The sequence below is a fragment of the Palaemon carinicauda genome, chromosome 8, assembly GCF_036898095.1.
Source record: "Palaemon carinicauda isolate YSFRI2023 chromosome 8, ASM3689809v2, whole genome shotgun sequence".
NCBI lineage: Eukaryota > Metazoa > Arthropoda > Malacostraca > Decapoda > Palaemonidae > Palaemon > Palaemon carinicauda.
This window is the reverse complement of record NC_090732.1, coordinates 123704711-123719089: the sequence shown is the minus strand read 5'-3', so window position 1 is coordinate 123719089 and position 14379 is coordinate 123704711. Positions and strand designations below refer to the sequence as shown.

Here is a 14379-nt window from a genome sequence, read left to right as displayed (position 1 = left end):
AATTTCCTTGATCATGTTGATAATACATTGGCTTACATTAATTAAGGAATTGTACAATACAGTTATCGAAACGTTGCGAAAGACCTCTAGGAGTCTTGCAAATGAGTATATCGAGAACGTTGGGTGTTCAGTACGTCATGCCATTTATTGCACCAGTGTGTAGGTGTAGGAGTGACAGATAGATGGAGAGAGAGAGAGAGAGAAAGAGGAATAGGAACAGGCAAAGATATTCCAGTTCATTCCCGAGCACGCGCAAGAGCGACTAGGGGAGGGAGTATCGAGGGGCACCTATTGGAGGCGGAGCCTGCCCCTTAAAAGACTCCATCTCTCTTCCAGCCCCACATTCCTCCTTCGGACTCCATACGAAACCAGTGACGATTAAACGGCTCTCAGGTTTACGACACCTTTGACGTGCGCCAGTTTATATTTTTTTGAACCAGGAGCTGTCGTAGGGCAGAAGAAGCTGTGAACTGAGTGGTGGGGGACTTACGAGGCATGCAAGCTCCCAACTGGTTAACCTTTTTCTTCATCTACTTAACTTTCGCTGGATGTCAGAGTTCTTCAGCAAGTAAGGCGCTGCTTTTTTTTCTGAGGTAGTTTAAACTCTTGAAACATTGGCCTTCGAACGTGTAAATTTTATCACAAGAGACAAACATAGGGTTTCCCCTTTTTCTTCATCTACTTAACTTTCGCTGGATGTCAGAGTTCTTCAGCAAGTAAGGCGCTGCTTTTTTTTTAGAGTTTGTTTTAACTCTCAGAATATTGGCCTTAAAAAGTGTAAATTTTTTTTCAGAAGAGACAAACATAATGGCGATTATATCACTTGTAGGTTTTAACCTTTTTCTTCATCTACTTATTCGCTGGATGTCTGAGTTCTTCAGCAATTAAGGCGGTTTTCTTTTTCAGTTAGTTTTAACTCTCATAACATTTGCCTTTGAACGTGTAAATTTTATCAGAAGAGAGTATATAATGGCAATTATATCACTTGTAGGGTTTCCCCTTTTTCTTCATTTACTTAACTTTCGCTGGATGTCAAAGTTCTTCAGCAAATAAGACGGTTTTCTTTTTCAGTTAGTTTTAACTCTCATAACATTTGCCTTTGAACGTGTAAATTTTATCAGAAGAGAGTATATAATGGCAATTATATCACTTGTAGGGTTTCCCCTTTTTCTTCATTTACTTAACTTTCGCTGGATGTCAAAGTTCTTCAGCAAATAAGACGGTTTTCTTTTTCAGTTAGTTTTAACTCTCATAACATTTGCCTTCGAACGTGTAAATTTTATCAAAAAAGACCAACATAATAGCGATTATATCTCTTGTAAGGTTTCAAGTACTTAATTATTTGCGTTTTGCCTTAGATAAGGAATTTTTAAATAGCAAGCACTAAAATAAACTTAGAGTTATCATGGAAATATTATGATAAAGAAAATGGGTTTAAATTTTGTAAAGACATTATTCCGACCACAAAACCTATACTAGAAGTAAAAAAAATAATTCCTTTCAAGTACATGTGAATCGACATTATTAACTTCGACAGATACGCTTTAAGATCTCTTTCATTAAGAGTCAATTTCGTATAGTTTTGGGTTAAGAAGGGAGACGGGCGGTCAGGTTGTGGGTTTAGGGACAGGCATCTTACATGATTAAGACCAAAAGCAACAGAATGATGATATAGAGAGAGCGCATTGTTCCCGACTGTTCTTGGATGTGGTGAATTTTTCCTTTATTGTGGTTTAGGGCTGACAAGTGGTGGTGGAAGGATTTACATGAAAGTTAAAGTGGAGGGGGTTAAGTGGGTTCTTTGGAATTTTGAGCAGGATACTTTTCCATATTATAGATAAAAAGTGAATATTAGATTGGTAACTATTATCTTGTACAACAGTTCTGGCTTAAACTAAATATTTGGTGATGTCAAAATTCTAAAAATTTTGATTGAAAAAAACTAAATTTCATAGTAAAAAAAATATTTTGATGGAAAAAAACAAAATTTCATAGTAAAAAAAATATTTTTCTATCAATCAACACGTTATTTATAAAAAATAAAAAGTTAACTTTTGCGTGTTGAGGTGCAATTGGGAATTAATTATACGGTGGCCTGAAAGCTATATACCATAGCAAGCAATTGTCAAATATTGTTGCTTTAGAGTTTTCAGCGGTGCCAAACTTTATCTGTTCTATTGTGTTCATAAAACTCGAGCATAGAAAAATTAGCAAGAGAGATAATTAGCTGTTAGAGGAAACCAACGGGAAGATATGACAGAGAAACCGTTAGAGTATCAAATGGAAAAGACGTTAGATTGAGCGAATAAGGATATGGGAAGCCAGAAAGTCCAAAATTCAAAAGGATGAATTGTAATTTCATTATAGATTCTCTACAACTTCGCACCATCAATTGTCATGTTTTTTTTTGTTTTTTGTTTTTTTCTGTGGCACAAAAAAAGCCGCTTCTACGTGAACAGTGGCAGTTGACGGACTCCTTTATCCACTACCAATCAGGTTAGGATTTTCCAAATATACAGAAAGGTAAAAATATACATCTTGGATTTGATCGATTCGGAAAACTTCCATATTTCTTTTTGTGCTTTAAAACTTTGATTTTTTTCAACACAAGTTTAATTTTTTTCAATATTATTATTATTATTATTATTATTATTATTATTATTATTATTATTATTATTAGCTAAGCTATAACCCTAATTGGACAACCAGGATGCTAAAAGCCCAAGGGCTCCAACAGGAAAACATTGCCCAGTGAGGAAAGGAAACAAGGAAATATATAAACTACAAGAGAAGTATTATTATTATTATTATTATTATTATTATTATTATTACAAGCTGAGCTATAACCCTGGTTGGAAAAGCAGGATACTATAAGCCCAAGGGCTCCAACAGGGAAAAATAGTATACAAGGTTTTAGTATTGTGGGATGTTTAGTATTGTTGGGGATTAAATATCTTCCTAGTTGATATAGCAGTGGATCAACCAGCTTGCTTGCTAACGCTGTTTACTTTTGGACCCCAATATACCCAATGGTGCTTGCATCAGACGGCTGAGGTTTGTTGTAAGTTTGATTTTACACTCACTCTTTTTATCCACGCTGAAGGATGCCAAAGAACTTCAAATCATTCATTCATTCATTATCCACTTTGAGGCCATATATTAACGCAGTAAATCTCATGGCATAGTCTTGAATAATCCACGCTATTTGATTTCATTTAAATAACTCACTAAGAATATTTTTCCCTTAAAGTAAAATTGTTGTTTTCAAGATGAGGTCTTCCGTTCCAACTTTTTATTCTAGCAATAAACTTATTTTTTTCCTATAACCTGGTAGCCTCTGAGACAATCCAAGATAACAGTCGCTAGCATTCAATTTACGGTGAATAAGATTAAACTTTTCACAAAAAGTATAAAAAAGAATAAAATTCCGTAGTCTTTACATTTTCCTAGGCGTCAAAACAAATTGGATGTTTATCAACTACACATTAGCCTATACTACATGCAAATATATATACAGTATATTTATTTATATATATATATATATATATATATATATATATATATATATATGTATATATATACATGTGTGTATATTTATATATATATATATATATATATATATATATATATATATATATATATATATATAAATGTATATATATACAGTATATATATATATTATATATATGTATGTATATATATACTGTATATATATACATTTCTATATATATATATATATATATATATATATATATATATATATATATATATATATATATATATGAAGATTTTTTTATTGCTTGGAGCTGAAAAAATGAATGAATAAAATAGGGCCACCGCTAAAAAGATAACGATGTCATAAACTTGTGTCTGGACATAATAAACTCTCATTACGGTAGAGCGAAGAAAAAAAAACCGGCCAGCTTTGTGAATTTGAATTTAAATGAAGCAAATTTGAATAAGCGGCTAAAGTTTAATGGATGTGGAAAAACAGTTTATTCGCCATAAAGACAATTGTGACTCTTTTCGTTTAACTTTTTTTTTTTTTTTTTTTTTTTTTTTTTTTTTTTTTTTTTTGTTAAGGAATAGAATGAGATTCATGTATTTATGTTTACTTATAATCGTAAAATAGGCTGAAGTTTTAGAGCGAAGTCATCGTCTCTTTTCACGTTGCTTCGACAAGTCTGTACTTTAAGTGCAAAGGGCTGTAGAGCTGCTTAGCCCGTATATCTCACGGCACAAAACGCTCCCTTGCTTGCGCTTAAGAGATTTAGCATCGGGTGAGGAGATCATGACAGCATCTGCTTTCGGGGGTAAGGAGGCTGGGAGATAGATGAGGCTTAAAGAAACTGATAGAGAGAGAGAGAGAGAGAGAGAGAGAGAGAGAGAGAGAGAGAGAGAGAGAGAGAGAGAGAGAGAGAGAGACCAAAATACAAGTATTTATCGTCCATCCAAAGAAGAGATCATGACAGCATCTGCTTTCGGGGTTAAGGAGGCTGAGAGATAGATATGGTTTAAAGAAACTGATAGCCAGGAGAGAGAGAGAGAGAGAGAGAGAGAGAGAGAGAGAGAGAGAGAGAGAGAGACCAAAATGCAAGTATTTCCCATTCATCAAAAGAATGCAATGCACTGATTACTTAAATGTCTTTGTAATTTTCTATCGGCCTATTTCTACACCCACTTTTGAGCCTTCTAAATTACCTCGGTTCCCTATTACTTTTCTCCATCTTGATGGTCAGTCCCTTTCAACTTTTGTTTCTTCATTTTCATCTTAAAGCCAAATGACCTCCAAGGACCCTGCGTGGGGCCTTATGTTCCAAAAAATTTAGAAGATGAAACGGACGGGAGTAATGGAGTTACGTTCTTTATGGAAGGCTAAAAATGGGGTTTTAAAGAATAGATAGAATAGGGTAGGAAGAGAAGGTAAAATACCAGGTTAGGATTAGTATCAAAATGCAAATACACAAGATCCAAGATGATCAAAGATATGAAGATAATGGAAGAGGTGGTAAAGCCAACTTGAACAAAGATAATCTTTCGTCTTCTTCTTCTTTTTCTTCTTCTTTTCCTCCTCCTCCTCCTTCTTCTTCTTCTTCACTCGTCTCCTCCTCCTCCTCCTCCTTCTCCTCCTCCTTCTTCTTCTTCTTCTTCTTCTTCACTCGTCTCCTTCTCCTCCTCCTCCTTCCTCTTCTTCTTCTTATTCTTCACTCGTCTCCTCCTCCTCCTCCTCCTCCTCCTCCTTTTTTTCTTCCTTCTTCTTCTTCTTCTTCAGCGTTTATGTTAATTCCTTAAACGAGGGACATTTTTGTGTCAGAAAGCGCAAAAGACTGAGGACAGCAGAGAAGAACCATTTCTCATCTAACCTCTTAAAAGAGAAAATCTGACGATAAAACTTTAATAATTTCATGGACGGGTCACTTCACACTACTTGGTTTTAGGTTCAGAAAGCTTCGAGGATTCAGACTCCAAAGAAATGTATTCGAATGTTTGCAGTTTTCCTTTAAAAACAGTATGCTTTTATATTCTATACTTTTTACAGCCTTAGCTATATAAATATTTATCCTGAAAATTTACCTCTGAATTTTATTACAAATATTTATTTTGATAAGTCATCTTTTTATTTAGCTCAGTGGAAATATCGTACCATCACCTTTACAATATTTGTTTGTTTTTATTTTACAGTTGGTTATTGGCAATATAATATTTCGTAAACAGAAAGATATTAACTGTTCTTGAGGAATAGTTCGCATATATATATATATATATATATATATATATATATATATATATATATATATGTATGTATATATATATGTGTGTGTGTATATATATATATATATATATATATATATATATATGTATGTATGTTTATGTATTTTTGTGTTAGTCTTGTATATATATATATATATATATATATATATATATATATATATATATATATATATATATATATATATATATAAGGATCTAGGATATTATTTAATGAATTTAGGATCGAATCTCATGCCCCCAGGATTGGAATTCATGCATCTGGAATCGAATAGCATGTATCCGGGATCAAATTTTATGACTCCAGGATTGAATCTCTTCGAATCAGGGACCGCATCCTCATGATTTGTGTCTGTGTGTCAGTATTATTCTTACTCAAGTATCGAGCAAACGATAAAGACAAGATGAATGTAAGCTAGTGTTTAGGAAGAATATACACCGATTCCAGAACGTTAAAAACCCCTTCTAGATCTTTGCTCAGACAGTCTATATAACATTTAGAACGCTTCCACAAGACTTAAAGCACTGGCAAGTCTTTCCTATGTACCAACGGAGATGATAATCCATATTTCATTGGTACGTTGTCGCTAATTGGGTAACATTATTTTTCCTTTCTTTTTTTTAAATCGAAATCTTTAATTATAATCTGGATAACAAGAAGACTTGTGCGCTATTTTGGTTGATTATTTAATGAGGGATGTTAAAACAATTTTAACGAATTATTAATTAGATTTATGATCAAAGGAATTTTTTTTTCATGTCGTTGAGAGTCAAAATACTCGAATTCCACTCAGTTTTCGATATAATCTGGTTTTATACTATAGAAAGAAAAGCAATACTTTCTTTGAAAGAACGTTTTCAATCCTTTTTCTGAGATTATGTTATTTATAACACTAAAACCCAAAGGCAGATTTCGAATTTCCTACTGTTTTTATTTTAGCTTTTTGCTGAACATTTCCCGCATCCAAATAGAGTGAATTTTAAAAATTTTAAGAAAAGTCGTATTTGAGAAACTTTGCTTTTCCCTTAATCTTATCGATTAATTTTTGTTAGATACGCCTGAACCTATCAGATTTCCCTTCCATGATCCAATAAAATCTAGAAATAGATTTTGCTTCGTATGCATTGGAGTAACGTTTTAAGTCTTAAATTAGAGTTAGAGATTTCATCCTTCCAATAGATTGAAATTCTAGATTTTTTAATCACGATAATTTTTTCAAAGAACTGGTATGTAACGTTGGTTTGAATTCTCATTGTATTGAAAAATTATATTTTGTTTGTTAAATACTTTCCGTGGAATGTAAATTCTATTTTTTTTCCTTAATCTTTTTTATATTAATCTGATTGATATTCCAATTTTATTTTTTTTCTATTATAATTTTTTTTTTTTTTTTTTTTTTTGATACAGTTGATCTTGTTTCTTTTAATTAGCTCAGTAGAATAACATTCTTTGTATGTAATTGTATTTCCTTTATTAGAATAGAAACTTTTTTTATTTTTATTTATTTTTTTTATTTTTTGCTTCTTCACTTATACGAATTCTTCGATTTATTATCATTTACAGTGAACTTCCAATCAATGAGAATAATGATTCAGCCCATGTCTTTTCTGTATTGAATGTTTTCTGCAGTAGTATACTTTTCCCCACGCGTCAACACCTCTAGATGTTACCATTTTCATATTGTATGGAAGGATTCACATTTGTCAGAATTTATTCCAGATTATGATTAGGCCTATTTATATCAACTTGGAATAAGCTTAAAACTCCGTTTACTCACAGAGCAATTTTTCACATAGAATAAATACCCACATGTGAAAACCTAGCAAATGAATAATAAGAAAAACTTAGGTAAATAGTTCTTTTGATATTCTCACAATATTCATTATTATTATTATTATTATTATTATTATTATTATTTGCTAAGCTACAATCCTAGTTGGAAAAGCAGAATGCTATAAGCCCATGGGCTCCAACAGGGAAAATAGCCCAGTGAGGAAAGGAAACAAGGAAAAGTATTTTAAAAACAGTAACAACATCAGAATAAATATCTCCTATATAAACTATAAAAACTTTAACAAAACAAGAGGAAGAGAAATAGATAGGATAGTGTGCCCGAGTGTACCCTCAAGTAATTGTTCATGGGAGCAATTACTTGATGTCAAATGTCTCTCAAGTTAAATCAGTCTTGAACTTACACATTAGAAGACATAATATTTATTTCAAAAGCATAGGCCGGATGGACTAATTAACTTTATCGTGCCCAGACGGGAGGGAATAAATATAATGGGAAGATTACATTCTTTCATATTTTTCAGTCGGTAATCGAGTCTCATAAAAAGTAATTCAGAAAGTATCGTTTTGCACCATCCCCATCAGTGATCATCAGATAAGACATTCTGAGCAATTCTCACACATTACCTAAATTTATCATTACACACTGTACTTAGTCTGGGCTATAACATCGTTGTCTTCCTGTGCCTCTTTCAATAGATTGCTGCTCTTTCTCGCATTATTCTTCGCTGTTTCTTTCTTACCTTCTAACTTTTATCGCCATCAACTTTCATTTGCCATGTAACCTGTTGCCCCTGGATAACTTTTGTAACCTGTTGCCCCTGGATAACTTTTGTAACCTGTTGCCCCTGGTTAAGTTTTGTAATCTGTTGCCCCTTGTTGAGTTTTGCAATTTGTGGCCCCTGGTTAACCTTTGTAATCTGTTCCCCTTGGATAACTTTTGTAACCTGTTGCCCCTGGCTAACCTTTGTAATCTGTTGCCCCTGGATAACTTTTGTAACCTGTTGCCCCTGGCTAACCTTTGTAATCTGTTGCCCCTGGATAACTTTTGTAACCTGTTGCCCCTGGCTAACCGTTGTAATCTGTTGCCCCCGGATAACTTTGGTAACCTGTTGACCGTTGTTGAGTTTAGTAATTTGTTGCTCCTGGTTAACTTTTGTAACCTGTTGCTCCTTGTTATGTTTTGTAACCTGTTGCCCCTTGTTAACTTTTATAACCGGTTGCCCCTTGTTATATTTTGTAACCTGTTGCTCTTGTTAACTTCTGTAACATGTTGCCTTATGCACCATGCCGCTAACTTCAGAAGTTCAAACTTGCTATAAATACTTCTCTGTTGAACATGTTGACTTAAGTGTCGTTTCATGGTTTGCATTATGACTGTTGCATTGTAGAGTTGTTACTGATCCTTAGATATTCTACAGTATTTTCTATTACTTTTCCTATTTAGTTTATTCGTTTTTCTCTATATCTTTTCCGCATCGGGTTGCTTTCCCTGTTGGAGCTCAAGCATATAATAATAATAATAATAATAATAATAATAATAATGATAATAATAATAGAGCACTGTTATCGCTTGTTTTTTTCACAAGGTATAGATATTTTAACATAAGTACATTGGGAATTATGGAAGGAATTAAAAACTTTGTTGTTTTGAATAGGTTATTATCATTTCAGTTGGAACTAGAGAACGGATCTTTTAATAATGATAGTAATTCTAGTAATTATAATAGTAATAATAATATTAATAATTTTAGTAATGATAATAATTTCTATTTTGGTTTTACCACGATTACGTCATAATTTCAGTCGACTTGCTTTGCATTTGCTGTAAACCTCTAGTGTAAACCAAAAGTTTTTATTATTTTACTACGAACTATTTTTATTACAATTTTATTCAATACAAGTAACAATGGAGTAGGCGAAAAAGGACATTACTTAAAGGAAAAAAATATCTTCACTTCTGTAAAGTTTATCACATACAGCAGGAAGTTTTATGCACAAGAAGTTCATCCACGATACACTGGCCGAAGTGTGAATATGAATGGGAGGACCATCTTGTCTTTATTATTATTATTATTATTATTATTAGCTAACCTACAACCCTTGTTGGAAAAGCAAGATGCTATAAGCTCAAGGGCTCCAACAGGGAAAATAGTCCAGTGAGGAAAGGAAACAAGGAAAAATAAAATAATTTAAGAAGAGTTAACAACACTAAAATAAATATCCCTATATAAACTATAAAAAAACTTCAACAAAACAAGAGGAAGAGAAATAAAACAGACCTTTTTCAGAAATAAATCGATTACTGATGTCTCACAATCCTAGAAATAAGCAGATCTATTGAAAGATCTACCGCATCAGAGTTTGGAGAGTGAACTTTTACTACCACACAGAATGAGAAGTTTATCCATCGTGCGGGATTCCATTATGTCAATTCCATTCTCGCCGTTTATACCCCACTCGGTAGAAACGGACCATTGTTATATTGGAGCCATAGTCGGCTGATTTATACGGCAACAATAAAGCTATTTTCTTCTATCGGAATCTAGTGCTGTTGCAGAATCTGTGAGACATCAGATTTTCAAGTTAAAGGCTATTTCTGGATGGTGTTATCTTGAGATCTTTGTAGCGAAATACTCCCACTGTGTAACTTTTTTTTTCTCTCCCGTTTGTCTGGATTAATTGTATCACTGAAATTGTTGTTTGAGCTTCAAACACTATTATTATTATTATTATTATTATTATTATTATTATTATTATTATTATTATTATTATAAGCAGTTAAGCTACAACTCAAGCTGGAAAAGCAAGAGCCTCAAGCCCAAGGGCTCCAACAGGGAAAACTATCCCAGCGAGAAAATGAAATAAGGAAATAAACAAACTATATAAGTAATGAACAATTAAAGTAGAATTTTTTAAGAACAGTTACAGCATGGAAACAGATCTTTTACATATAATCTATAAAAGGAGACTTATTTAAGCCTTTTCAACATAAAAACATTTGCTGCAATTTTGAACTTTTGAAAGACCTTTAAAATATGGCATGAGAATTAGTAGGACAATGTGGTGAGAAGGAACAACAAACAGATAGGTAAAATAAAGATAGATACCTTAGAGTCTAAGGCTTAGTCGAAATAATTCCCATTTGTGAAAGCTTAGTCGTGCTCTCTCTTCGTGTTTAAATAACAAACGCGAATCTGTGTGAGATAGATACCTGTTAACGTGATACGACTGAAGACAGTGATGCACTTTCATGATGAACTTTTGTGCTTGATCTTTTGTTAAGGAGCTTAACTCGTCAAGAAGACGAATTCAAGTAAAAGGAAAACAATTCGAAGTGTTGTTGATACTCTTAACTTAATGTTTTGGTTTCCAAAAATCGTAGTTCATGGTAATAATATTATTGCTCCTAACCGTGAAACGATACACCTGTGTATCATCCAAATTAGAATGGAATGAATATATTACTGTCTTTTCATTCCGGTCGAAGAGATATATTATTCTCTTCTTTCTAATGGAAGGGTGATATTTATATGATATGCCTTCATTCCAGTGGCATGCAGTTATTTCCGCCTTTATCCCAGTGAAAGAGATATTGGCGTGTTCATTCCAGTGGAAAAAACAAATTGCATCTTCATTCCAGTCGAAGAGACATTACTGCATCTTCATTCCAGTCGAAGAGACATTACTGCATCTTCATTCCAGTGGAAGAGACATTACTGCATCTTCATTCCAGTGGAAGAGACATTACTGCATCTTCATTCCAGTGGAGGAGACATTACTGCATCTTCATTCCAGTGGAGGAGACATTACTGCATCTTCATTCCAGTGGAGGAGACATTACTGCATCTTCATTCCAGTGGAAGAGACATTACTGCATCTTCATTCCAGTGGAGGAGACATTACTGCATCTTCATTCCAGTGGAGGAGACATTAGTGCATCTTCATTCCAGTGGAAGAGACATTACTGCATCTTCATTCCAGTGGAAGAGACATTAGTGCATCTTCACTCCAGTGGAAGAAACAAACTGCATCTTCATTCTAAGGAAGAGACATTACTGCATCTTCATTCCGGCGAACTGAATTGCTTGTGAAAGCATGGTCCTCTACGCTGATCTGATACCTTAATTCCAGTGGAATTAAGACCAAGATTTTCTTTTGTTCGAAAATATCATAGGAAAGAAATGTGTCTTTTCCTGGACCGTAAAACATTATTGTTACTATAAGTTCTCTGCCTGTCTATTTTTCCGTTGTCTTATTATCAGTTTTTAAAGACTAAACATCGGGCTTTGGTGTATCTTGGAGAAGATATCCATTGAGGTGATTAATTTTTGTGGGAAAATGGGGTCACGGCTTAAGAATTGTCAGAAAAAGTACCTCACTCACAAAGGAAGGCTTTCAATAAAACTCCAAGTCCATTGCTTTAGATCACAAAGGCTATCAGTCACACCATTATTTCTGGGAATAGATATTCCAATTATGAGGATTAGTAGATGATAAAAAGAGGTTAATAAGCGTAAAATTTCCCTCTTTTTGAAGGATTAGTTACAGAGCTCTGGAAATTAAGAGGGGTGTAATCTCTCCATAGTTCAGAATAATTCAGTTATTGGCGTTATTTTACTGATACTAATGACTTTACGGCCTCGTTTTAACTCACGCCTAAGGTTTGTTGCAAGTTTCTGTAACGCTTGGTTTGCACTATAGTCAATTCTTTTTAGTGAGGCAGATTTGCACCGACTCTGAGGGGTGACCTTTTCCCTCGGAAGAGTTTCCTGATCGTTGATTGGTTGGACAAAAAAATTCTAACTAATCAGATAGCAGGAAACTTTCCCGAGCTAAAAGAGCCCCGTTGCGAGTCATTGCAAAAGAGCCTCATTAAGAAAAATTAAGTATAGACTGTGTCATGGTCGTATTTACAAATATCCTCGTTCATCCTGGCTGGGGACGAGTTAAGTAATATATTCTCTGTACAACATTGACTGCATTTACCCAGAAGGTTTAGAAATCGCTTTTATATTCTCAGTTGATGTGCGATATGACTTATTTGATAGTAGTTATTCCACCCTTTATCTTGCTTGAGGGTACACTATTCTATCTTCTTTCTCTTCCTCTTGTTTTTAAAGTTTTTTTTTTATAGTTTATATAGGAAATATTCATTATAATGTTGTTACTCTTCTTAAAATATTTCATTTTCTCTTGTTTCCTTTCCATACTGGGCTATTTTCCTATTGGGGCCCCTGGGCTTATAGCATCCTGCTTTTCCAACTAAGGCTGTAGCTTATCAAGTAATGATAATAATAATAATAATAATGTGTAGCATAACTTTCGATTTCGGTAGATAATTGGCATAAAGCGTTAGGACGAATTTTCATACTGTTATGTCCATTAGCTTCTTCAATGAAATTGACATGTCAGGATACGCTGTATATTGATTTTATAACTTGAATTAAGTATCAAGCTCACATATTCATATAGGCCTACATACAAGCGTGTGCACCCACGCAAATATATATATATATATATATATATATATATATATATATATATATATATATGTATATATATATATATATATATATATATATATATATATATATATATATATATATATATATATTGGATTAGGTGGGTCTCTCCTTAGCATCATTATTTAGTTTTTAAGTAATAGATTGCAAAGAGTATTGTTGATGGGCCACCATAGTGACTATAGGAATGTGATATCTGGTGTTTCACAGTACTGTAGTGTTTTCGACCCATTACCTTCATGATTATGACACGTAAGGTTTCTTATAAGTAACTCAGACGGTCAACCAACAAGAACCACCCCCTTCCCCCCTCCCGCCAATTTTTCCATCCAGGAGACCTGAATGTCTAAATGTTCTTTTATGTGTAAGTTTATTTTATTCGTCCTTTCCCTTTAATTCATATATTTTCTTTTTCTCGCCGCTACTTCATAGCCCGTAATTGTTACCAAAGCGGATTGCTGGCTGTCATCCAGTTTTATTTACGAGTGTTTTACCCCATTGTATTTTGCGTTTACGTTTGATTTGGGCTAAAGGTCACGAGAGGCTTAAAACCTGCTCTTTGTAAATGAGCAAAGTAATTTGAGTTCCCACTGTTGAAATTCTCATCACATTTTTCGCAGTCGGTCACCAATCAAGGTACGGAACCATTGCTGTTCATGAAGCTAGTTCATTTTGTATCCAAAGCTTCATGCTAAAGGATGGATCCGTCAATTAGTTTTCAGACATTCGAAGAAGTCTAGAATTATCGGTAATCACTTCACTGGGATATAATAATTTTGCAAATCCAAACAGGTTTCCTCGAACAAGTACTTAACTATATCATTGTACGACACCGGGGTTTTGTTTGATAAGTCTCTCTCTCTCTCTCTCTCTCTCTCTCTCTCTCTCTCTCTCTCTCTCTCTCAGTAATTTAACAGGTCCTCGGCGTACTTTGGTTTGTTGATCAGTGAAAATTAAATTGTATCGCCTGTTTAACTTTAAGGCATCCAATCCCTTCATGGGGCTAAACTATTTACTTGTCTAGCACTTGACATTTCATTAGTTTTCATGATTTTAATATTTCTTACTTCAATAATCTTCGCTATTCGTCTCTAACAAATTGATTGATTGGTTTAGTGTCATACCATCGTTACAATAACTGAGTCATCGACGCTTTCTTCCTTACCTTCATTAAAAACGCCATAGGACTGCCATGAATTTCAAGTAATTTGGAACCCGACGCTTAAAGAAATCGTCAGTATGTCCTGTCTATAGAAGAGGCTTATAGACGAGACTGGAGTTCGATCACTCCTC

General features: G+C 33.8%; 1 protein-coding gene across 3 annotated transcripts in view; it reads left to right on the top strand.

The window, feature by feature from the left end:
- LOC137645867 (uncharacterized) overlaps nt 1–14379 on the top strand; it is a 115748-nt gene that overhangs the window by 74174 nt on the left and 27195 nt on the right. Inside the window, exon 1 of one of the 3 annotated variants that reach the window (XM_068378863.1) lies at nt 361–568. The exons of the other annotated variants lie outside the window; for them this stretch is intronic. Within the exon in view, the coding sequence (XP_068234964.1) occupies nt 496–568 (73 nt within the window). The 5' untranslated portion in view covers nt 361–495. Of the gene's footprint in view, nt 1–360; nt 569–14379 lie in introns of those variants that run through there. 3 annotated transcript variants of the gene reach the window in all.